At 33.1% G+C, this 25,929-nt stretch overlaps 1 protein-coding gene across 4 annotated transcripts in view; it reads right to left on the reverse strand.

Moving 5' to 3' along the window:
* Window positions 1-206: 206 nt before the first annotated feature.
* LOC100378287 (ras-specific guanine nucleotide-releasing factor RalGPS1-like) overlaps window positions 207-25,929 on the reverse strand; it is an 87,384-nt gene continuing 61,661 nt past the window's right edge. For all 4 annotated transcript variants that reach the window (XM_085492507.1, XM_085492505.1, XM_085492504.1 and 1 more), the window contains 14 exons: window positions 24,533-24,616; window positions 20,862-21,044; window positions 17,638-17,761; window positions 15,199-15,281; window positions 14,415-14,557; window positions 13,764-13,831; window positions 13,455-13,557; window positions 12,197-12,232; window positions 7,010-7,189; window positions 6,811-6,875; window positions 6,330-6,376; window positions 3,460-3,658; window positions 2,788-2,882; window positions 207-2,546 (listed from right to left, as the gene is read on the reverse strand). In XM_085492507.1, the coding sequence (XP_085348633.1) occupies window positions 2,517-2,546; window positions 2,788-2,882; window positions 3,460-3,658; window positions 6,330-6,376; window positions 6,811-6,875; window positions 7,010-7,189; window positions 12,197-12,232; window positions 13,455-13,557; window positions 13,764-13,831; window positions 14,415-14,557; window positions 15,199-15,281; window positions 17,638-17,761; window positions 20,862-21,044; window positions 24,533-24,616 (1,440 nt within the window). In that variant the 3' untranslated portion in view covers window positions 207-2,516. The remainder of the gene's footprint in view (window positions 2,547-2,787; window positions 2,883-3,459; window positions 3,659-6,329; window positions 6,377-6,810; window positions 6,876-7,009; window positions 7,190-12,196; window positions 12,233-13,454; window positions 13,558-13,763; window positions 13,832-14,414; window positions 14,558-15,198; window positions 15,282-17,637; window positions 17,762-20,861; window positions 21,045-24,532; window positions 24,617-25,929) is intronic.

Below are 25,929 nucleotides of genomic sequence, written 5' to 3' on the forward strand. Positions count from 1 at the left end.
GTGCCATATAACATACAAGTCGGTTGAAATTATGGATATTGCCTCAGTAGTAATGATATTACAAATATAACACAAACAGGAACTATGTCATTGACAGTGACTTGTTTCACTTACCGGGTAGTTTGTATTAATATCTTTTCAGAATTATTTACACCCACTCACTTACTATTCAAAGCAAATATCAAATAACTGTATGACCAAAGAAAGAAATGCCAAATTTGTTTATTTCAACATACTTAGTAAAACCTAAAATATTATCAGGTATACTAGGGATGCTTAATACATTACACGCTGGAATGATGTTATTTTAAAATGAAGACAACAATGACAGAAACAGATAATTGCCCCCATAAAACATTCACTCCATTGTAATTGAGAAAGTAACAATGTTCTATGGACCCATTACCCTGCCTTGTGTGAAGGCTGGAATAATAATATACAAAACCCATGGCATATTCACTTTAAATTAGTGCTCAGTGCGCACATAATGAGCTTCCCTAAGTTGCTGAAATAATGTTCTGCATGTACACATGCCCCACCCCCATTAGCTGCATAGGGGCAGCAATCACTCTTATCAGTTCATTTCATTATGTTAATATACAAACTACTCTTGGCTAAAAAATACCTATAAATCCAGCAAATGCTTCAATTAAAAAAATTCACTTGGCAAGTTTTGTCATAAAAAAGCAAGCAAATAATTTCTGTTTTCAAAAGTAGGTACATGTGACAAAATCACACTTGAATAAACAAAGCTTTCTACTTTGTTAGATGTGTGACCCTCACAAACTGTTATGTCTTCTACAGATGAAAACAAACATATCATCTGAAGATAACAAAATAATAAATAAAATAAATGCTTTCTGTCGAATGGCACAGTACACAACTTAAAATTTACTGGATTGAGAGGAGCACATTGGTGACACTGAGGGCGCTGTACACAAATATGATGTCATAGGTGAACACAATGTTCTGCAGAGCTCTATTCTTGTAAATACACAATATAATTAGCAAAGGATCATTAATTCATTATTTGTAACTTTCAAGTATTTTTAATGTTTATGTTTGATTTTACACATTGATAATAAACACATTGGATTATCATTTCATATGTTGTTGGTGAAATTATGAAATAAAACTTCACAAGTGTGTTGGTTTTTGATTAAAACCACATTTGCATAGTTCACTTTTTATCAAACTTTGTGTACAAAGAGTTATTTGTTTTATTTTACTCTAATCCAATGTGGCAACATCAATATGCAAAATCAAGTGAATATATTGACCAATACTCATATTTTCTCTCATAAATGATTATTGGCATCTGGGGAGTATATTTGATGGTCTAAATTTATATGAATTGCAGGAAAATATGTTCTAAATGTTCAACAATCAGCTCATTTAAAAGCTGCAAATCGTTTTGGCTTCCTATTAAATTTGTTTTGCCAATTTCGCTTGAAAAAGCTTTTGGCAAATCTGGGCTACTAGTCAAAGAATTCCACCAGTGTGTGCATATATTTCCCACTCTTACAAATTTCCACATTATAGCTCCGGGACCCCAATAAATCTTTAGGAATGATCTCATAATGCAATTTTAAACAAATACTTCCAATTGAACACAAATGCACAAAATCTACAACATAACTTGTGTTCGGTATAAAAACAATAGTTAGCCTATGATGTCATTTAAAAAGATAGTGCCAAGTTTCAATTGCAAGCGTCAATTTTAAGTTTACAAGAATTGCTCAAAATTGTAATAAATAGCAAATATTAAGTACATAAATTGAAAATATGAAAATAAAATATTATGTGGACGTTATCCACTTTGTGGAAATACACACAAATAGGACACAAGTGAGTGGTTAGGTAAATAAATGCTTTCTCCGTATTTCAGCTGTAGCGTCTCCACAGTGTTTGCTGACTTGGATACACTTTGGTTAGATACACAATTATCATGTGTGATTTTGTATGTTATTGTTTATAACTAAGGTGCAAGTGTATGTCCTATTGCTCCACACTACATGTAGCGGTGACATCACATGTGATTTCTATAACCTATCGTTTCACACCATCGATAACATAGAGAGTGATTTCTATATCCTATCGTTTCACACCAGCGATAACATAGAGAGTGATTTCTATATCCTATCGTTTCACACCAGCGATATCATAGAGAGTGATTTCTATATCCTATCGTTTCACACCAGCGATAACATAGAGAGTGATTCTATATCCTATCGTTTCACACCAGCGATATCATAGTGAGTGGTTTCTATGTCCTATCGTTTCACACCAGTGGCAACATAGCAAAGGATTTTAATAACACACCAGTATTCCTCGGAATTCATTTTCAGATCAAGTTGCAAGAGTGTCGAAAACTTCTAGTAATCCATCCAACACAGGCAACTGCATGTCTGCAACTTTTATCAATATATGTGAACTTCTCTATATGAATGAGGTTCCTTATTTAGGATAAGTTTGTGTTATTCAGGTAACATTGTGTTATTTTATGCAAACAGATCCTATTCAAAAGACATCAAGTTCTTGGGAGGCTGCAGAGAAAAAATAAATAAATGTATTCTACTTCAATTCATGTTTTGGGAAACATTTCATCACAAATTCAGCTCTCTTCTGAAATAAGTATCATCTGATCTCCACTCTGTCATATGAATTTATATTAAACCAAGTATTAGTCATAAAGTTTGAAATACATTGTGGAAATGATATCAGTTAGAAGTTCAAGCAACATGTATTGTTTTCTGGACTTCATTTATTCTATCCTTGAGTACAAACCTTGGGTCCCTGATTGGCTTTGCTGGCTTGGTTAAGGTGTTTAAACCACTGTTGTGCTTTCATCAAACTGCCACCATGAAACTTGTAAACATTCCCTACAAACAAAGACAACATAATTTTTAATTGAAAAGTTGATTAATATATGTGTACTGAAACCCTCTTTTTTGTGCTTTACAACAATAACTGTAATGTTATCATATTAAAAACTGAAGCACACATGAAACAAAATATGCATTTATTATACATGTATATACAGAGAAAACCACTAGGATATTATCATTGAGATTTCTCTGAATGTCAAGATTTGTACAATTATTTACTTTGCTGCAACATATTGTCATATTATATTATTTCTATGTCTTAAATACTGTAGCCAAAGTATGCCAGTAATCGACAATATTTGGAAACAAATTAGGCACTGTAATCAGTTCTAACTTTACAGCAGTCTCAATAAGAAAATTTTGGTGGTTTGGCTGACTACCAGTGTCATTTATGTAAGTTCATGCGATGCTAATGAAGCAAATTTAGTATTTTATACTGGATCATTACAGTGCAACTAATTTTGAGTTTTATTTTGACAACACATCTTTGCACAATTTATTTGTCATATCACAACACCTCAGCAAGTTATTTATGTCTAATTCATGCTTATTTTACAGAAGTAAAACAAACCTTTAGATGGATCCGTCATTTGAAAAACATCGCAATGTTGAAGATCTTCAGTTAAAACTACCACCCAGTCTATAATGGAGACTATTTTACACGCTGACGACTTGAAATCATTCCTCTCTTGCCCCCTTAAGTGTTTTGCTGCATAGAATACCAGGTTTGTGCCCCAGAGACCAGCCCAGTATCGTGTCCACGCTGAAAACTAAAAATAAACATAATGTAAGCTACGTATTTATATTTGGAGATAATTTGTAAGCTGTGTGGGAAGAACTGACAGGCCTGATTTACGTATCTTCAAGTCATGCAAATAGAGGGAACCATTTACATAATTCATACTCTCTCAATTGAATGGCTTTCTCGCATAGTCTTGACAATGCAAGCAGATCTACAAGCATTTTTGTTCTAAATGCATTTTGCAGTCAAATTAAAGCGGGGAGTCATCACCTATGCATGCGTCAGATGGTCGTAGAGTGTCATTGTTTACAAACCCATGAGCCTTTGCGTTTTTAGCGTGTGTTGTTATCGTCGATTGGGACGACCCTCCCGCTTTAAATGATACAAAAGACCCTCTGGCTCTTTCAAGTTTTATTATTATTATTATTAAATCTTTATTGCAGGATACATCTCATATTAAAACAAGCAGCCTGTCGGCTGAGATAACTCTGCTGTTAGCAATGCACATTTCAATTAAAGAACAGAAGATATCATTAGAAAATGAACAATATGCATAGTATCAATGCAATGGGACTTGCTGTTTTTAACAAGAATTCAAAAATATCACTTTTCACCAAAAATGACAAAAACAATCATCAAAATTACATAATTGAAGATATCACCACGAAATTAACAAATCTGAAAGAGGTCCACATGTAGTACCTATATATGTAATATAAAAACAATCAGACTTGCGATTTTCAACAAGAAGTCGAAAACATCACTTTTTACCAAAAATTACAAAAATATTCATCAAAGTTAGAGAATTGAAGATATCATTACAAAATGAATAAATCTGAGAGTGGTCCACATGTAGTACCTATATATGTAATATCAAAGCAATTGGACTTGTAGTTTTTAACAAGAAGTCGAAAATAACACTTTTTACCAAAAATGACAAAAATATTCACCAATATTAGAGAATTAAAGATATCATTACAAAATAAACAAATCTGAGAGAGGTCCACATGTAGTACCTATATATGTAGTATCAAAGCAATCGCACTTGCGGTTTTCAAAAAGAAGTCGAAAATATCACTTTTTACTAAAAATGACAAAAATATTCACCAAAATTAGAGAATTGAAGATATCATTACAAAATGAACAAATCTGAGAGAGGTCCACATGTAGTACCTATATATGTAATATCAAAGCAATTGGACTTGCGGTTTTTAACAAGAAGTCGAAAATAACACTTTTTACCAAAAATGACAAAAATATTCACCAATATTAGAGAATTAAAGATATCATTACAAAATAAACAAATCTGAGAGAGGTCCACATGTAGTACCTATATATGTAGTATCAAAGCAATCGCACTTGCGGTTTTCAAAAAGAAGTCGAAAATATCACTTTTTACTAAAAATGACAAAAATATTCACCAAAATTAGAGAATTGAAGATATCATTACAAAATGAACAAATCTGAGAGAGGTCCACATGTAGTACCTATATATGTAATATCAAAGCAATTGGACTTGCGGTTTTTAACAAGAAGTCGAAAATATCACTTTTTACCAAAAATGACAAAAATATTCACCAAAATTGAAGAATTGAAGATATCATTACAAAATGAACAAATCTGAGAGAGGTCCACATGTAGTACCTATATATGTAATATCAAAGCAATTGGACTTGCGGTTTTTAACAAGAACTCGAAAATATCACTTTTTACTAAAAATGACAAAAATATTCAGCAAAATTAGAGAATTGAAGATATCATTACAAAATGAACAAATCTGAGAGAGGTCTACCCAAGCATTCAGGCTTATAGTTTTCAAGAAGAAGTCAAACAAGCAGCCTCTCGGCTGAGATAGCTCCGCTGTTAGCAATGCACATTTCAATTAAAGAACAGAAGATATCATTAGAAAATGAACAATATGTATAGTATCAAAGCAATTGGACTTGCGGTTTTCAACAAGAAGTTGAAAATATCACTTTTTACCAAAAATGACAAAAATATTCACCAAAACTAGAGAATTAAAGATATCATTACAAAATGAACAAATCTGAGAGAGGTCTACTCAAGGTACATATACACCAAGTATCAAAGCATTCAGGCTTGTAGTTTTCAAGAAGAAGTCGAAAAAGTAAGACATTGACACGGACGACGACGATTGACGCCAGATGACAACGGACAATCACTCATATGATAAGCTCCGCTCGACAAAGTCGACAGCGGAGCTAAAAAGTAAAACATTGACATGGACGACGACGGACGACAATCATTCATATGATAAGCTCCGCTTGACAAAGTCGACAGCGGAGCTAAAAAGAAAATACAGAATAAAATGACATGTAAATTCAATACTCTTTATAGAGTGAAAAAATCATGTTTTGTACAAGAGCATCAAATGTAGGAACATACCATGAGCACTACAGTCCCAGGACCGGCCAAAGAATAAACAAAATGTATTATCATAAAAAACACTTTTGTGATTATGTTGAAATCAAAGCCCTGAATAATACATATTAGTTTGAAAGATTCAGAAGTAATTTTAACTTAACTGTGCTACTAAAAATGTTACCATGGAAATATTAAGGTTACAAATTAAATCATACAAAAGACCTCCCCAACTCTTTCAAGTTTTATGTTACCATGGAAATATAAAGGTTACAATTGTATATCAATAATCTATAATAAATAATGTGAATACTTACTGATGGCTTTTTGCCATTTTTCAACATAGTTTTTCGTTTTAGGCAGCCTGTAAGAAGTGCATACACATACATAAATACCATGACTGTACAACTCAACTACATTCAATGTGTGACGTGAATGTGTTTGATAAATAAATGGCAACTTTGCGATAAATATGCAATAACTTTGCAATAAATACTCAATACTTTTGTGATAAATATAGGACCTTTGTGATAAATATGCGATCTTAATGCAAGTGATGCAAATGCTAAAACAACGACTGTATACTGCGTCTGTATACCAAATTTGACAACACAGAATGACACTTTTATAAAGAAAAAACAAAACAATTATTGAGATGAAATAGGAACATCACCGTGAAACAATAATACACCTTTGAAAGACATCCATAAAAAGCACATATATGCAATTTTAATTTTAGGAAAGTCGCAGTGTTTAGAAATCTTAAATCTTAATCTTCAAAAGTGAAAAAAAACTTACCTTGAATAGAAAATGAAGAATCAGATAAGTCACTATAAACTACGTCATCACTTGAAATGGAAGAACTGGTGAAGAAGAAAATTATTTATTGTTAATAATGCAAATTATAAAATTGTAAAAACGAAAAGCAACAAAACTTTAAAAACAAAGTAAACTAATCTTCTGACTGAAGAGGGTGCTATACCCCAAAAGACTATACCTGTCAATTGGCCTCATTAACATATCTTGATCATCACTAATTGTAGACACTGAACCTTCACTACTTCCCCTGGACTGACCATTTATTGAGCAGTCCAATGGACTTCCTGTAAAATCTTCCAGTAGACTATCGTCTAATAGATGCCTTGAACCATTACTCGTTACACTACTTGGCAAACTACTAAGAATCAACGAATAAATTCAAATTTAATTGTAAGAATGGAAATATGTACGAGTCTCTAAAGGTCACACACATTCTGATAGTTTGGGGACAGGGCACAAAATCACTATTAAAAAATTACAATCAGTTTTCATTGAATTCTGAAAATGGAGGACTTACGCCAAGAATAAAAACTCACTAATTTGTTGGCGCGATTTACAATTTTCAATTTCATTGGCAAGTATACAAATTTGTTGAACAAATGATGAGAATTTAAAGTCTTGTCGATAATTTGGTGAGACTCAAATGAAGCAGTGAGAATTTTGAATCGCACCATTGAATGATAATAATATCAAGTCTTGTCAAACTACAAGATACTTGTGTTAGTTTCTCAAACTAATGAATTTACTATTTAACATGACATTACCCCTAGAAAATAGTGTGGTTTTTAGATGCCATGCATAGGCCAGGTATACTTTAAATACATTTAACACTGAGGGCGCCAAATATGATGTCATAACAACGGGACGGCCACATTATCAATGCGTCCCATCACACATCTGTAATCCATTTACAGGTTTCACATGGGTATCACATCAATAAACAAATAACAAACAAACAAACATGCACATAAAATACATATTAAAAAACAGTGCAACATTACATCAAACAATACACCTTTGCAGAAACTCTTGATCATATTCATTTTAGGAATTTTTGAATATAGTATTATAAATCCCATTGAAAGTTCAAACATAGTGAAATTACTGAAACCTTGCACAGGAGGAGAATAAATCTATCAAATCCAAAGTAGACTGAAATATTGATTTCTACATAATAATTTTACTATAATAATTGTTATCACCAAATGAATTATTTCTTAATATCTTGATAATTTTGGGCGAAATAGACATCAATATTTTTGAAAAATGCAGAAAAAAGATTTATTTATCAGCAAATGACAAAACTTCTCTTTCAAAAAGATAACATAGTTGAACTCTGGTGACCTTGCCCTTTGTTATATAATATAATTCCCTTTATCATAGTTTGTTTCAATATAAATATGCATTGTCATAATTAATTACGAATACAAACAAGTTTTGGGGTTGAACCAACAGTGGGGAACCAGTCTACCGAATGTCCTTAAAAGATGTAAATATCTTACAAAAACATTGGTGCCTTATTTGTTTAATTATTTTAAGGGACATAATTTCCAGCTTTCTTCAAAGTAATTCAGATATTTTAGTATAAAAACAAATGTCTCATTGAAAAAAAAGTGCTGCATTTAGATGTGAATAGATTCATAAAACATGCAAGATAACAGAAAATTTTTGCTGGCTTTAGTCCAAGTATTTTGTACAGGTGTCTGTCAAAAATTAATGATTCACTGAGACAAATATGAACTGCCTCATTGTGTGACTCCTGTATTATATGAAAAGTAAAAAAAAAACACCCTTTATGAATAGCAATCATGTTGCAAGCTCTGCTTTGTATGCAAATCAACTTAAGGATGTAGTAGACTTTCGTGGTGATTTTTTTCTTCATTTTTTTTTTCTTTTATTAAATGGTGACTTATATCTATAGGCAGCCATACGACCTTGTTTTTTTTATTAAATCACGTTTTTATTTCAAGAAAAAATGGCTTTTTAAAAAATAAAAAATAATTTACAATTAACGGAAATCCCATGGAATGTGCACTTCGGCTAAGCCCCTCTGAGCCAAAACAATAACATTTGTAATTAGCTTAATCCCGCAAATAAACATCACGTGTACGCGTCCGGTCAAATGACCGGATACACTCACTCGTTGCTGATAGTTCATCGCATCGCTTTTCTCTACTATATATTATTGTTCATTTATTTTGTTTTGACCAAGTTTATTTTGAAAAATGGCACAGGGAAAAAATTGGTAAAAGAGTGTTCCAATGACAGGCGAAACCTGCAAGTTTCTGAATAGCAGAAACCGTATTTGTTACTACGAAACACAGTCCTTCCACGAAACAAAGTCGGACGAGACGACAACAGACAAGTCGAGTGAAAACCAAAGTGGCATCTGCTCTACCGCACTGGAGACTGGAGACTGAAGACACCACCGTAACTACCTCGAATGCTGACGATGAGGACACCACTAAACTGTCACTGGAGGATGACGACACAACATCAACATACAGGATGAGCATGATGTCGAAACGAAAAATATCGTCAGCGAAGTCTGCAGTATCTGGTAACGCTTGCGGTGAAGCGAATAACACGAGGCTCGCCGGCCTGGATGTAATGATTTTGAATCTGGCTGACCACTGTAAATGTTCTCGGTGCAAAAAGGGGAAAATAAATATCAATGAAGAATCTCGTTATGGCTGGGAATCTCACTTTAGTTTCCGGCGCACATGCGGCCTTTCGAACATAGCACTTGCACGCGGATTGGCTAAGAATACGAGGTAGTCAAAAATCGACTAATCAGGTCCATTGTGTCATGTGGGACGGCAGACTGACTTTCAAATTTTAGTGACGCATCGGTGGTTCGTAGACAAAGCAGTTACACGTACATTCTTAGCTCTTGGAAATGAAAACTGTTTTGTGCTGGTAATAATTTTATAACAATCGTACTGCAAGTCGACAAAACTAAACTAAACGAAACTCCGATTGTAACGAGTTATAGAGCAAAAACGACGACCTGTAATTCACGACAGTACTGTCGGCAAGCTTGACTGGCTTGCTTCCAAGCGGATTCAGTCAGCAAATAGTAGGCCCTTTTTTACTTCAAATACGATTTTTAATTGATATTCAACAACAAAAGTGTCATCGCCGATATTTAGTAAAAATAAAAAGCGTAGCTTTTTCGAGTACTCGCATCTCATTATGTAGTTCTGCTCTGATGACACTTTCGCTCGGTTCAGGTGCCGTGGCTTACGAGAAAGTTGCAAGAAAGGGAGCGTAGACACGACAGTGTTCAAGTTTAACGATCACATATCACGTTTTGTACATAAACAATTGCCAAGTTTGTTGTGATATGGGATAACACTCGAAACTAAGCTTGTCAAGCAAATAAACTTAAATTGATAACGGGATTACACTGTTTATTCAAGGGCGGCCATACTTCGTTTTCACGTTGCTTTTTTCAAATTATCGATTTTTTCATACTTTATCGGCCCTGTACCAAACGGGTTGTTTTGATTTTTATAAAACCAACACAGTAGCTATCCTAAAAATCAAAAATTAACTGAATACGATGCGCTGAACAGAAAATATCCTCTCGACTGTGCTACTTTTGGTTTTTGAGACTTTTCAGCCACTTGAAACGTAACGTGTCTAAAACCACAAAAATCACGATTACGCGAACAGTTCTTGTCCGATTTCATTGATTTTTTCAGAGATTGAACTCAAGATCAATTGAAAACAAAATGTAAAATATTTTTCAAGTATCAGTAATATTTCATTACTAATAGACCTGTGAAAAAAGAGCACTCTAATTTATTACAGAATTCTTCTCCACCACTTTGTAAAAGAACCAAACAATTCAGAAACTATCTCTTTTACATTATTGTTTAGAACATTGTAGTCTTCCTTTTCTCATAAAAATATGTTGGCTAACTGTTTTCGTTTTCTAGTAGCAGTAAAAATAGCAGAACAATCGATTTTGTTTATTTAGCAGTCACGTGACGTAATTAATGTTGACATTAGCGTTATCATAATTTTTGGATAGAGTGTTGCAAGGGCTACAATACCATGTAAAAATTGTTAGTCATTAATCATTATTATTATTTTAATCAAGCTTTTTCTGTTTTGCCCAACGAAAGTCTACTACATCCTTAAATAGTTAGTTGGTGTCCAGTGGAGGGAGAAGTCAACAGTACTGTTGCCTCCTGAGAATCTACATCTTCAAACACTGCAATCTCTGAATTGCGTTTTTAAACTAGTATTATAAAAACTCTATCATTCTGTTCTAATAGCTGAAACATATTCCTGTGAGTTTTCATTTGTCGAATGAACTGTTTGTCAAATACAGAATACATATATTTTAGAACAATTTTCTTTATAAAATGTGGATGAAATGTTTTGCTTTTTATGTATTTTTTATGTATTGTTTTTGATTTGATAACTTTGAACTAAACAGATTTTCTATTAGCTTCAGATCTTGATCAAAGTTTGGCACCCAGTTCATAGGAGTGCTTATATTGATTTTCTGACATCTTGTTTTCTGTAAAGATTCATTGGTAGGTTTGCAAATGTGTATCAGACTGTGCAATCTCTCCATCAGTTGGTTTTGAAACCCAGTAAGGGATACATTACCAAGGATATTATTACAAGATAAATCATTTGCTTCATTGAACACATACAACAATGCATATTTCCACTGAGATCAGTGACCTTTGATGTGTATCACCAGTGATCAGTCAAGTAGAAACAGTCAAAATATTTTATCAGTTTTTCTCAATTTTTGCATGATATTTTCATACAGGACATCTGTTGTTCAAACTCAGGGAAGACTTTATACTGATGAACAAGGTGACCAAGTTTGATGAAGTTTGGAATAGAATTAGTAAAGTAATCATGCACACAATAACAATTATTAACGACGACGACAACGACGACGACAACGCCGGACAAAATTTTTCCCTTAATATACCTTTCCCTTCCATCTTTGATGGTACGGGCAAGGTAATAACACTCTAAACTTTGGTTTGGTGCAGCATGTAGCAATTATAAAATAATTTATTTATTATTTATTGATTTATTATTTAAATTTTGGACCAATGGACATTAATTTCCCATTTGGCGACAAATCTACATCAAAATTATTTGAAAAACGTGGAAAAAATTATACAAGTTTGTGTTGCAAATGTTAACAAAAGTGGACTTTTGGAGTTGAAACCAGGGCCGTGTCCTAATTTCAGTTTTGAACTGATAATTGATATACCGGTAGTAGAGTTTCTGCAAAAATGTTCTAGTGATAACAGTGTAAGAAGGTTTAGTCAGGAAGGAAATAAAGAAAAAAAAATGATTTAAGAGATATGTGGTTTAAGCTTACCTAAATGACTCTGTGGGAGCTGAGTGACAAAGAAAACTGCATTGAAAAAAAAAATCATGCATTGTTACAAAAAAAAAAAATACCTTCTACATATTATTGCAATGTCAGAACAAATGGGACTGAGGTATTACACAGATCAATATGTGAATGACGCAAACTTTATATAACAAGTAAACTACATAAACAGATATTGTTATTCAGTTGAGGGCACCCATTAGCAAACCATAAATATGCAAATTAGCAGTCAAACAAGAACTTGTATTAAAATAGACATTGCCCATGCCGTGGTTTAATGCGTGTCAACTCTTAAAAAGCTTTAATCTCACAAGAGATAATTGTTGACAATTTAATGAGTTAAAAAAAATGACAAAATGCTGTAGCAGTAATAATTTCATTTGTTATTTTTGTTATCATTTGAGCACCAAGGTCAACTTTTCACAAGACACAACTTGTATTATAAAAAACACATAAAATGTGGCCAAAAATTGTGTGTGTAAATAATGACAAAAGTTGACCTAGGAGCTGAAGGTTGTTAATGTTTTAAAAATACATCAAACAAGAAGATGTTCAATTCCGACAAAAATATAAGTAAACAACAACTAAAATAGCGACAGACATATTTATAATTGCTGTGCCTTTGGTGAGGCAATAACATTTATTGTAAATCACAACAAATTAAGTAATAGTTTTGTTATCATAAAAAATGCAATTATATGTTCCCATCACCTGAATATTTTAGATACACAGGGAATACAGAGATTACAGGAATCACAGAGAATGTCTAGTGCACACTGCTTTTATAAACAAAACAATTGTACTACACATAACAGATATAAAACTGAAACACCATTTAATGCACATCAACATAGACAACTGTCAATGGTTGGTGATAACCACCACTGAATAAGACACTCATGTTGTAATTAGCCCAACAACACGTTAGAGACATCATCCACTCATTTTGTCATCATGGAATTCACAAGATATCTGGGCCAGTACATTCTTGCAAATAACACAGCATTGCTAAGCCTTTATGCTATTTTCACAATCTGTCAATGCTGCATATAGTGGTTACTACAGCCAAACAACACATACTTGTCCAGAGAACCATTTAAAACAACACATGATTATTGTTGAAGTCAACATTTCTGAAAAAACCTGAATGAAACATATGACCATTTGTGAGGGCAATCAGGCAGAGTTTCCAAGGACAATGACCTGTGGGATCGCCATACATTTCAAACCTTGATATACTTACTTAGTTCCAAGACTACGCGACTTTCTGTGACCGGGAACAAATTTTGGCGTTGAGGGTGTGGTTGGAACGGGCCTACTTGTACAGCTTGGTGAGCCTGGCAGAGCTACAGGTACATGTATTAACAGATAAGGAAGGTGGAGTAAGCTAAATTAAATATCATATCAATTTATAAAGCAAATACAAGTATTATTTAGATGAAGATAGAAATGATAGGGATGTGTACGACTTTATAGTGAAAATAATTTTCAATATAGAGCGCCCTCTACAGAACATGGCAGCAATTATTATTGCAATTGAAATCATACCAACCTGAAAGGTCATCTTTTGACCTATTAAAATCATTGGCAGTGTCTGCTGGTTCTATTTTCAAAGATAAACTAGAAAGAAATACAAAAAAAAAATTCAAAACCTCTTTCAATTGCATGATCTATAAAGTTAAAAAAACAAGCATTCACAAATTTGTGAATTACATAACATGAGGCAAAGGCAACCATTTGAGTAACTTTTCCGAAAAGGCCACATACACAACTCCTAAAGGTCACACATCCTGGTACTAATGCATAACTCCAAAGGTCACACATCCTGGTACTTTTTGGAAATTCACTATCATTGAGAAATTCTTGATTATTTTTCAAAATAATTGAGAGCAGAGTTCAAAAAAGTATAGTGTGTTATAAATGATTCCTGTTATGAGACAATATCATCAGAAAGTGCCAGAATGTGTGACATTTAGGAATCATGCAAAAAGCATATTGAGACATGTTAGGCAGATTGACATTCATAACTCAATAAGAAGAACTTGCACTTGAGTTTATGTACAATTACGTATTCATACACCAACACTGTAACTCATTCTTACATCAACCCAGTTACTTAACCAAACTTTGTGTATTCATACGCTGACCCAGTTACTAAACATAAAACCATGTATAAATCCACACAAGACCTTTCCCAACTTACTTGTAATTGTCTTCTTCCACAAATTTCTGTAATTCCTCTATGTACCTGACTGACTTGAGGTAATTCTGTACATGACTTAACGTTGATAAATGCTCATAAGATGACTGCTGGAATTCAGCAATTATTCTAAAAATATTGTTCATCTGTAAAAACAGAAATAGCAAATTTTGAGATAAAGATGCTACTAGGACAAGAACTCTTTTGAATATAAAAATATTGATGCCCCTCCCTCAATTTCAATATATACTGTTGTGAAGTCTAGAAATTTGACTTAGAAAATCATCACAAAAAAATGTCTTGAACATGGTTTTGTCATTTATACCTTCCATGTCCACAAATGGGAGCTTATGTCATTCTGATGACTGTATGAATGTGTGTGTTAAATCTTGTTCTATCAGTATCTCAAGAACCATTGGGTAGATTGAAAGCTTTTTCACAAATTTACTTATACTAATTAGGTAATTTGCATAATAATTAACCAACGTCAGAACACGCCTTCTGAATTTTCTCAACTGTTTACAATTTTGTCTAAAACTGCATTTGAATTGTTGAATCCCCATTAATTAGCTGATTTGCATATTTATTAATCACATCAATAATAATTAATACTCAATTAATTCAAGAACAATTAAATATTCTTCCCATAGGAGCACTTTCTAGCATTTCTAGTTTTCTATTGACTAGTCTGTAAACATGCACAGGTTTTTGCAAATATACATGTTCCTTGTAAACACATTCATGTGCGTTTCCCTTAAACACATGGACGGTTAACAACAGTGTTTACCTGTAACGACCTTTGTTCACTTTCTAGACCACCTGAATGTGGATGTGCTACATCAATGTAAATTAAATCTTGTAAATACATGCCTGCAAAGAAAACAAAAACAATGATAAGTTTCATTTTTACATTGGATGAAATTTGAACTTTTAAAATAATAGTACCGTACTTATCCGGGTAAGAGCCCATGCCTGGGCAAACGCCCACCCCCCACTTTTGACACAATAAAGAATTTGAGTCATATCCGGGCACACGCCCAGGTGGTCTTTTTCTACACAAAAAATAAAAAAAAAACTATTTTCTATTTGTTGACTGTGGTTGTATTAACAGTTGACTTTCTTGAAGTCTGTCGTGATACTTATAAAAATTGTTAATTGCGTAAAACAAGGGGTGAACGCAAAATAGCCGTGACAGCTTGCTGCCTTCAGGGCAGCGCATTCACCGCTGATTTTTTTCACAATCATAACAGTCAGCAATTCAATAAAAATAGATATTAAAACAGAAACAGTAGTTCTCTTTTTGAAATATGTCGTGGCCCTAAAAAGGTGGGCCGTTTGGTTTGTGCTTCCTTAGAAACGATTCAAGCAAATCGTATAAGGAGAGCCGGTAAGCAAGTGTCGCACTCATTCGGCTTTAGCGTCGTCGACAATGAAACCAATGTTGCAATATTGTAGCATGGAAGGTACCTTCCATGATTGTAGCAACCCGTACATGGGAGAGTGGTTGAAATCACATTATTTTGGCTTTATAAAATATTTTGTAGCAGCTTGCAAATCCATAACTGGGGCCAGCAATTTTGCAATGTCACGCCAAAGACAGCCAACTTTTTTACCATCTTTCATCACTGCTATTGCATTTCTGTCATGAAGAGTATTCTTCTGTCGTTGGATAAAAAAAACTTCCTATTTCAAGTCCACCGCGATATCCATATACATTGTAGTGAGACATTCCAACCGCTGGAACTTGCTGAATGATAACTTTCACCGTGATTGATAAGCGTCGAGTCTGATAAGAAAGCAATGTCACGATTTGACCTTTATGATGAAATACTAGTTAGTGATGTCATTCTTAGCCAATCAGTAAAGCAGATGCATAAAGGTCAAAGAACAAAAGCATCGTGTGCCATCGCAGCAGAGCGACCCCATTTTCTTGTCTCTTTATTATGATTAGACATGAATGAAAAGTGCCAAGCTGACAGGCTGCGAAATCCGTGGATTAAAAGTGCTAAGTCTAAATTGTGTGGGACGATATCGACGAACTTCAGGAATGAGTTGTAGGGATTTTGTTCGACGGCTACAGTGACGCCGACTTGGATATTGAGGGTTTTGAGTTTGACGAAGATAGCAATAAACGTACAAATAAAGATCTGAGAAGTTTTTCAAATAGCTATGAATTTTTATAATTTTTACTGTGTAAATTTGTAAGATATTATTGATCTTGTATGATGGTTGATTCGTAATATGTTTTGAGTTCACGCGTATTGGGCGTGTTTGTCGGTGGGAAAATCCTAATTCAAATGATTCCTCACTGTCGATTTTTATTATTTCTGGTTATTTTGTCACATTATAAGCGATACATTATTTTTGTTTTACTTCTAGTGTTGCATATTGTTCATATATTTCCGTTGCATGTTTTCATTTGCCGTTCTATTCCCTGCCACAGTTCGATCTGCGTGTTGTCAATTTTCGCGAATTTTCGTATTTTTTTGCCGGGGATCTCCTGGCAAACACCCACCCCTTCTTTTTGGCAATTTTCCATGTTCAGGACCCTGGGCTTATACCCGGATAAATACGGTACTGGTGAAGTTCAAGTGTAAGCAGACCTCATTCTTATTGTTTTTAAAAGATGCTCACTGTTGGTGTAAAAAAGTGAAATGACAAAAAGTAAAAAATGGATATAAAACCTCCATCAATCTCTGGGATTGTACTATGAAATTGTGGGAAGCACATAACTGGTGTACATGTGCATGCATTTTGCTTTAAGTGATATTGTATCCAGATATAAAGCGTAATGTACATTGCGAGGTAATCTTTATGGTACTGGTTTCTATTGGCTTGTGTAATTTCCATCAAATCTAACTGAGAGCAAGTTGATCTTCAATGGCAAAGCCTTCAACATGGCGATATATTTACTCTGTTATTCTCACCAAGCATGCCAAACTTGTTTAATCAGAAGCACAACTCTAAGAAATGTACACACAAACCAACAATTATTTTCACTGTATCCTGAATTATTCAAATATAATCTTTTGGCTAAAAACACCTCAGTTATAAACGTAACACAGTATTTTAATGCTAAACGTATGACATTAAGAGAAAAAATAAATTATAACAAAACTGTTACTGTGAGAACAAGGTAACATAGCACAATATGAAACGAGGTATTTAGATCAAACCATCTGTTGTACCGGTAACTTGTATTTTGATATCTATTTGTAATACTTACCAAGGTAAGGTATGCATGGAAGCTTCACAGTGTTCATATGTTCCCGTAATCGTTCCCTATTATTATCTTCTGACATAAGTTCACATAATTTTTCAAATGTTTGCCTTTCTTTTTTATGTAAAAGCTAGAGAAGAATCAAAGAAAGCTTAGAAAGAACTCCCGTGTGCTGAAGGAATAGGGATCATGATGTAATATTCGGGAATATTTAAAAATGATAAACAAATTATGAATAATCTATTAAATAAGGAGCCACCAGTAGTCATCTACACACATAGACATCATATACCTACAATAAGCCTACTTAAAAATATGCATAAAAAGTCTACACAAAATTGAAACATTAAAAAGAAAACTGAAATAATTCATAAAACATTGGGGAAAATGAAATGCAACGAAAATAGTAAACAAATAAATGCCCAAAATAAACTTATAGGGCATTTAAAAATATTTTAGAAATTTAGTTAACACGGAAAACGTAAAGTAGCAAGAACAACTATGTAAATTTCTGACAAACAATCACAATCTAAATATCTAAAATTCAAACCACTATCTTATTATCAGTATGTGTGTCAATAAATATTATATTTATTTATTTTCAGTTACGTATATTAATAAGGAAGGCATCACAATCTTTAGAGTCCTTTTGATTGGTTTGTATATCCCGAAAATCGACATGGTAAAATTACAACCATTGTACAGCTCAGTACCATAACAAATAATAATTTACGGCAGACTTCTCGGTACATAAAATTCAAAGTAATCCCCAACGCGTCTCATTTGTTACTGCGTATAAATTGACACTATCTGGGGCACGTCGCACGCGATGAGTACCAACCAAAATTACACACAGGACATTTTAAGTGGCTCGAAACAAAACCTATTCGCTAATTTTCGTTTCGAAAACATCTACGACGGCTCAAAACCCTGCACCCCGTCCCACATGTTTTTTTTTACCAGGCAGGAGATGCCGATTAGCGTGGCGTTGCCCCAGTAGTTTCCACTGTGCATCCAGTAGTTAACGCAGACATCACGGTCTATACATTCCACATGAAGCATGGTATTCAGCTTAACCACATTTTCTTTTTTGCTCCATGGCTTAACTTAATAGGAACAGTAACTCGAACAATAAATGTGCCTTCCAATTTGAGTGATATTCAATGAAAATCAAAATTAATGAGGCCTGTCAATTGTCCTAGAGCATTTATGTACCAAATTTTATTCAAATGTGATGATCAGTAATTGAGATATCAGTGTTAATTAATTATGTTAATTAGGTGATTAATAAGCATAAATATTTACCAAAAACTAATTGGGTTTCTTCATAGTTCTCTTTAAAAGTTTCATTAAAATCCAATTTGTGGTTCTTTATATATCAGTGGAACATTATGCAAATTAGGTAATTAATATCCAATTAAATCTACCGTAATCAGGTGTTTGCATAATCCTAGAAGATCTATGTAGCAAGTCTCATTGAAATATGATGATTACTACTTGAAATATCAAAAGCTGAAAATTAATTAATGATGCAAATTAGCTAATTAATATATACTGATATTACCCTAAAAACTATCAGGTCTGTGCAGTGTCCTATGACATCTATGTACCAAGTGTCATTGAAATGTGATGATTACTACTTGGAATATCAAAAGCTGAAAATTAATTAATTATGCAAATTAGCTAATTAATATATACTGATATTTCCCTAAAAACTATCAGGTCTGTGCAGTGTCCAATGACATCCATGTATCAAATTTCATTGAAATGTGATGATTAGTACTTGAAATATCAAAAGCTGAAAATTAATTAATTATGCTAATTAGGTAATTAATATGTACTCGTATTACCCTAACAACTATCAGGTCTGTGCAGTGTTCTATGACATCTATGTACCAAGTGTCATTGAAATGTGATGATTACTACTTGAAATTATCAAAAGCTGAAAATTAATTAATTATGCAAATTAGGTAATTAATATGTACTCATATTACCCTAAAAACTATCAGGTCTGTGCAGTGTCTTATGACATCTATGTACCAAGTGTCATTGAAATGTGATGATTACTACTTGAAATATCAAAAGCTGAAAATTAATTAATTATGCAAATTAGCTAATTAATATATACTGATATTACCCTAAAAACTATCAGGTTTGTGCAGTGTCCTATGACATCTATGTACTAAGTTTTATTGAAATGTGATGATTAGTACTTGAGATATCAGTGGAAAAGCCAACAATTGATTAATCATTATGCAAATTAGGTAATTAATATTGCACAGATTTTTACCCCAAACTGCGCATTAGTTTGAAGCATCTGTGTGTCCTATGTCCTATGAAATCTAAGTTTTATTGAAATGTGATGATTAGTACTTGAGATTTCAGTGGAAAAGTCGAAAATTGTTTAATCATTATGCAAATTAGGTAATTAATAATGCACAGATTTTTACCCAAAACATAGTTCAGAGCATCTGTGTGCCAAGTTTCATCAAAATCCAATAATTGGTTCTTTAGATGTCAGTGGAACAGTCATAGAACAGCTAAAAATCACCTAATTATCATGCAAATTAGGTAATTAATATGCATGGACTTTTACCAAAGCCGAATCAAATCTGCGCATTGGTCCAGAGCATCTATGTACCAAGTTTCATCAAAAACCGATGTATGGTTCTTGAGATAGCAGTGGAACAGTCGGACACACATACACACACACACACACACATACAGACACACTAACTACAAAGACTCCCTTTTTGTGCTTCGCACACGGGAGTCAAAAATAAAATAAAACTATAATCAAACAGGGAATATTTACTGGTGTGAACAACAGAACGTTGAAGAGTAACATGTACAAATATCCACCATGTGAGTAGGTATCATTTCAATATTATTTTTGGCACAGATCCCAATTCACAAAAAATTGAAACAATACTACATCATGAAGAACATGGTCAATTTGTCAGCTACTGTATAAGAATATGCCAAACAATTAGATGGTTGAATTTTTAGAGGAGGCTAAAGTTGTTGTAGTATGTATATGGCCAAAATAAGTCAGATTTTAACAACTCAATGTACAATAAATGCAATTTTCTTTATTGTTATATGAGCACCTGTTAGAAATGTGTTTTCTAAATGAAACAAATGCAATACATTTCATAGAGGTTCATAAAACACAGGCATGTCCTTTTTAAAACCTGAATGAAGAGAGAAGAAATTAGGAGAATACTTACATTCCATGTCCGCATAAGTCGAAATACTGGAGCACTTTGCAATGCAGATACAACCGACATTAGTGCATGGTAGTTATTCAACTCAAATAATCTTTTAGCAATTTTTACAAAATGTCCTAAAACTTCTGCACGAATTTTCAATGTCTGTGCTGTGAGAACTTCTCTGACGACCCAAAAACTGACCTGTAAATATAACAAAATAATAATTCAGTTAATTGTGTGTTTAATACAGTTTTCCAGAAAATACCGCCCTCTAGAGTTTGAGGTGACCTAGAAAGGAGTCAAAAGCTATGTCACTTATAGCATGGAAGGTACTAACGAAAGGAGTCACGACGCTATTGTTTTAGCTTTGCCCCATGATCGTTTGTCAATGTTTGTTCACAAACATTGGTTCTGTTAGCTCTTAACACCTTCGTACAATGGGTTACGCTAGTCTCAAGCATTCGGTAATATTCCGAGCATGTTCGGAAGCGATAGACGAACCTCGCATGTAAAATGCTGAAAATGGCGTCTAGTTTGAATGCTGTTGTTTCCAGAGATCTTGGTGAACTTTAATGAAAAATTAGCAGATATAACATCGATTGGAGAAGAACTGATGAACTATCGTGAATCCTTTTGTATTTGTAACAGTGATGAGACTTAATCAATGATTGCATGTGATAATAACGACTGCATTATTCAATGGAACCATTGTCATTGCGTGGGTTTGACGCCCGAAACTATTGAAATTTTCGACCACCGGGCATCGGCGAACACCACCAGAAAAGATAGTATCAAAAGAAGGGAATGCATAGACACTTTCTCTGTGATAATATTTTTTAGGAGTCCTTAGGAATTTTTGTTGTAGACACTCAAAATCTTGTTCTTGTTACAGTTGCTAATAATTAATACATGTGAAATCTGTGAAGTCAAACGTTCATCTGTTGAATTTCCGGATGTGAAATACGTATTTTGACCTTTCACACCTAAACCAACCAAGTGCGCATGTGTGATGACCATAGTTTCATAATGCGCATATATTTTATGGTCACATTTAAAAATCGGCGAGGTTATATCATATTCCGCTAACTCGTTACTTGTGTAAACAATCGCAAACTATCATGGACATCAAAGATGAGCTAGACAATGTCCTTATCAGGATTAACTTGGGTTGAAACAAAAGGAAATAAGCCAGTTAAGAGGCTTAAGTGGCCACTTGAGAGGCGTCGTGGCTTCTTCCGTTAGTACCTTCCATGCTTATAGCAACAAATTTGTTGGCAAAAACATAATGTATTGCCCTACAAATCAAACAATTCTATTAACAGCCTTGACATGTATATCAAAGCTTTGCTTGTCACTAGAGGGCGCCTTCACATCATAGCCAGTACATGTCACTAGAGGGCACCTTTTACTACATAGCAGTACTTGTCCAAGAAGATAGTGCCTTGACTGGAAAGGTGAAACTATTCAATATGCATAAATATAACATCTATGGTGTATTCTTTGTGCTTTATATGAATAAATCCTGTCAAAAATGTGTGTCTGACAGGAAAATGAATCAAGTAATTGAATGAACAAACGAACGAATGTATAAATAAAAGAATGGGAGGACGGATGTACAATGAAATCTACTACTACAGTCATCGTTTTATATTTTACGAGTCACATCAATGATTAGACGACTGCTACATTGTCTCATTTCATATGCTATTCACATAGCTATCTCATTCACACTACAATAGGCTGTGCAGTAACAAGTCATTTCATTTCACTTAATGCTTCTGAAAATAAACACAAGGGCTCAGTAATCGGTCTTTTTATAGAGAGTATTGCTCAAAGCATAATCATGTCTGAATCTATACATGACTGTTAGGGTAGAATGTTACTTGCAAGTTTTTTTTTTACTTATGTGCAGATTTTAGTGAATATAACAGTGAGAATATTTAGCATCAAAACTGTAAGCAATTATTAAGTCAATAACTAGTCAACATTATGTGAATTCTTTGGTTCACTATAGATCTGTTTTTTGAGAAAAATGGTAAAAGAATATGCATAATAGGCATTTAGTTTCCATAGACCATAATGAAAACACATCTCCTACTTAAAAATACACAAAAAAATATTTTCATTTTTTTTTTAATAATTCTGGACATCAAAACCGTACATTGTAAAGACATTCACTATTTATCATAGGAAACAATGTTAAAATGCCTAAAACTGACAAAATATGCTATTTTCACTGTATTTTATTGATTGATTTTCTCTGAACTGAGTACCCTATATTTTTATTTTATTTTCATCATCCTTGTAACAGGAAGTATCAATATGTAAAAATAAAGAAATGACTACACATGTATATTTTTAGTTTGTGTAGCATTCTACCTTAAATAGCTTCACATGTACAATGTACCATACTTGCTCTACTGACATCAATAACATGGTTCACAAATTTTTTATAGAAACTTGATGATGAAAATAGTTCGAACAGGAAAAAGCCAATAAGATAATGTTCTAAGTGGTTGCAATTCCAATGGAGCCGATACAATTCACATACACCTTTAAAGCAAATGCACTTCAAATATAGTAAATATGGTATACCGGTAATAGTGAATTGTATTCTGTGCAATTATTGAATACACTTCAAATGTAGTAAATATGGTATACCGGTAATAGTGAATTGTATTCTGTGCAATTATTGAATAAACTTCAAATGTAGTAAATATGGTATACCGGTAATAGTGAATTGTATTCTGTGCAATTATTGAATACACTTCAAATATAGTAAATATGGTATACCGGTAATAGTGAATTGTATTCTGTGCAATTATTGAATGCACTTCAAATATAGTAAATATGGTATACCGGTAATAGTGAATTGTATTCTGTGCAATTATTGAATGCACATCAAATATAGTAAATATGGTATACCGGAAATAGTGAATTGTATTCTGTATAATTATTGAATGCACATCAAATATAGTAAATATGGTATACCGGTAATAGTGAATTGTATTCTGTGCAATTATTGAATGCACATCAAATATAGTAAATATGGTATACCGGTAATAGTGAATTGTATTCTGTGCAATTATTGAATGCACTTCAAATATAGTAAATATGGTATACCAGTAATAGTGAATTGTATTCTGTGCAATTATTGAATGCACATCAAATATAGTAAATATGGTATACCGGTAATAGTGAATTGTATTCTGTGCAATTATTGAATGCACATCAAATATAGTAAATATGGTATACCGGAAATAGTGAATTGTATTCTGTACAATTATTGAATGCACATCAAATATAGTAAATATGGTATACCGGAAATAGTGAATTGTATTCTGTACAATTATTGAATGCACATCAAATATAGTAAATATGGTATACCGGCAATAATGAATTGTATTCTGTGCAATTATTGGATAGCCATATATTCAGAAAGAAATCCACAATTGGCAGGAATGATGTGGGGATGATGTGAAGTTATTGAGTCAACTCTAGAAAGTGTAGTTTTTATAATTGGCAGTTTATCCATACGTTAGTACCAAGTGTTGATTTCAACAGATCACATTAAAGCACCACAGTGTATACACCATATCGTGATTGATATAGGCTTTATGCATATATCCTTGTGTTAAATACAATGTACAGTGATTACACAAAATTTGAAAAATCAACAAAATACTTACATGGTTGAATCGTCTTGTGAAGGCTACTATGTTTGGTGCAAGTTTATGTTTATCTTTAGATGACCAGGCACATGTTATTAATTCCTGAAATACAATAATATATACAGCAATGTATAATTACAAACAGTCTGAATTTTGTATGCTGTCAAGTAACACATCATTGGGCTAGTCTCAGGAGGATTAACATAGCTTTGTTTCTGTTACCCACAATGCTTTGCTAGAGAATCAAGATGGCGGACTACATAATACTGATGAAAAGTTGAATATCTAGAGAATGAAAAGTGATTTGTTTAGCTCTTTCTTCAGGAAGCATTTTGTTGTTTGGCGTGACTTGACTTTTTCTTTAAATAAAAAATCATTCCAAACAAAAATCAAAACAGAACAATAAAATGTTCCCCTCATGTTGTTTTTGTGTGTTCCGTGTGGTCACCAGAATAAAAGATTTTTATCCGGCTACCAAATTTTGAGCACTGACAGTTATGATACAGCTGCATGATTGTAGGCACTCACTGAAATACCCTGACTAGACTGATATAGTTAGGTTTATATAATATAGGATTTTGACATGTTTCAAATAGTGCACCTACATCTGTTCAGCTAGATCAGAATTTGTTTATTTAAGGCAGTTTGGGCCAAATTTTGCTCTACTGAGCATATTACTGCACATGCAATGCATTATGGGAAACCTGTAATTGTTTATGATGCAAAATGACAACAAGCTGAATTTTGAATTATGAAGAAATAATCCTGCAATAGAAACCAGTGTAAAAAATGTATCTTGAAAAATCATCCTAAATTTTCATTTTCTTTCACTGAATTATGATAACTGAACCTATAACAATGAAAGTATGACAAACTTGAATTTAATCTCCCCTTTTCACCACCAGACTTTTCTCAACCCCAAATTTTACTGCATTTTGTTTTTTATATTCTTCAATATTTCTGAAATGAATCCAACACAATTTTTAGTTTTTACTCAAAAAAATAGGCTATTTTTGTCCCAGTCTTCATACTATTTTTTGAAGTTGTGATGAAAAAAGGGAACTGGTGGTGAAAAGGTTAGTCCTTTTAATATTTGCTGCTCCAATTTTACACAATTTTCAATGTTTGTCTTTGTTTTCCTTTGCCTACAGGTTTTGATCAAAATAGTTGAAACAAAAAAATTTCAAGCCTTTGAAAAGGTAAAATTTTTGAATATTTTATTTGAAGTCTCCAGAAATGTAATGATAGCAATAAATTAAATTTTAAAAAATGAAGGATAATTCTGTTATTACAAAATGTACAATGTATAGGGAATTCAAATGATGACAGAATAAATTATGGATTGCTAGAAATGTAACTGAGGATTCAAATTCAGCCAAGGTATAATATAAAAACAAATTTCAACCAGAAACAAG

This window comes from Saccoglossus kowalevskii, chromosome 17 (genome assembly GCF_978046115.1).
Source record: "Saccoglossus kowalevskii chromosome 17, keSacKowa6.1, whole genome shotgun sequence".
Taxonomy (NCBI): Eukaryota; Metazoa; Hemichordata; class Enteropneusta; family Harrimaniidae; genus Saccoglossus; species Saccoglossus kowalevskii.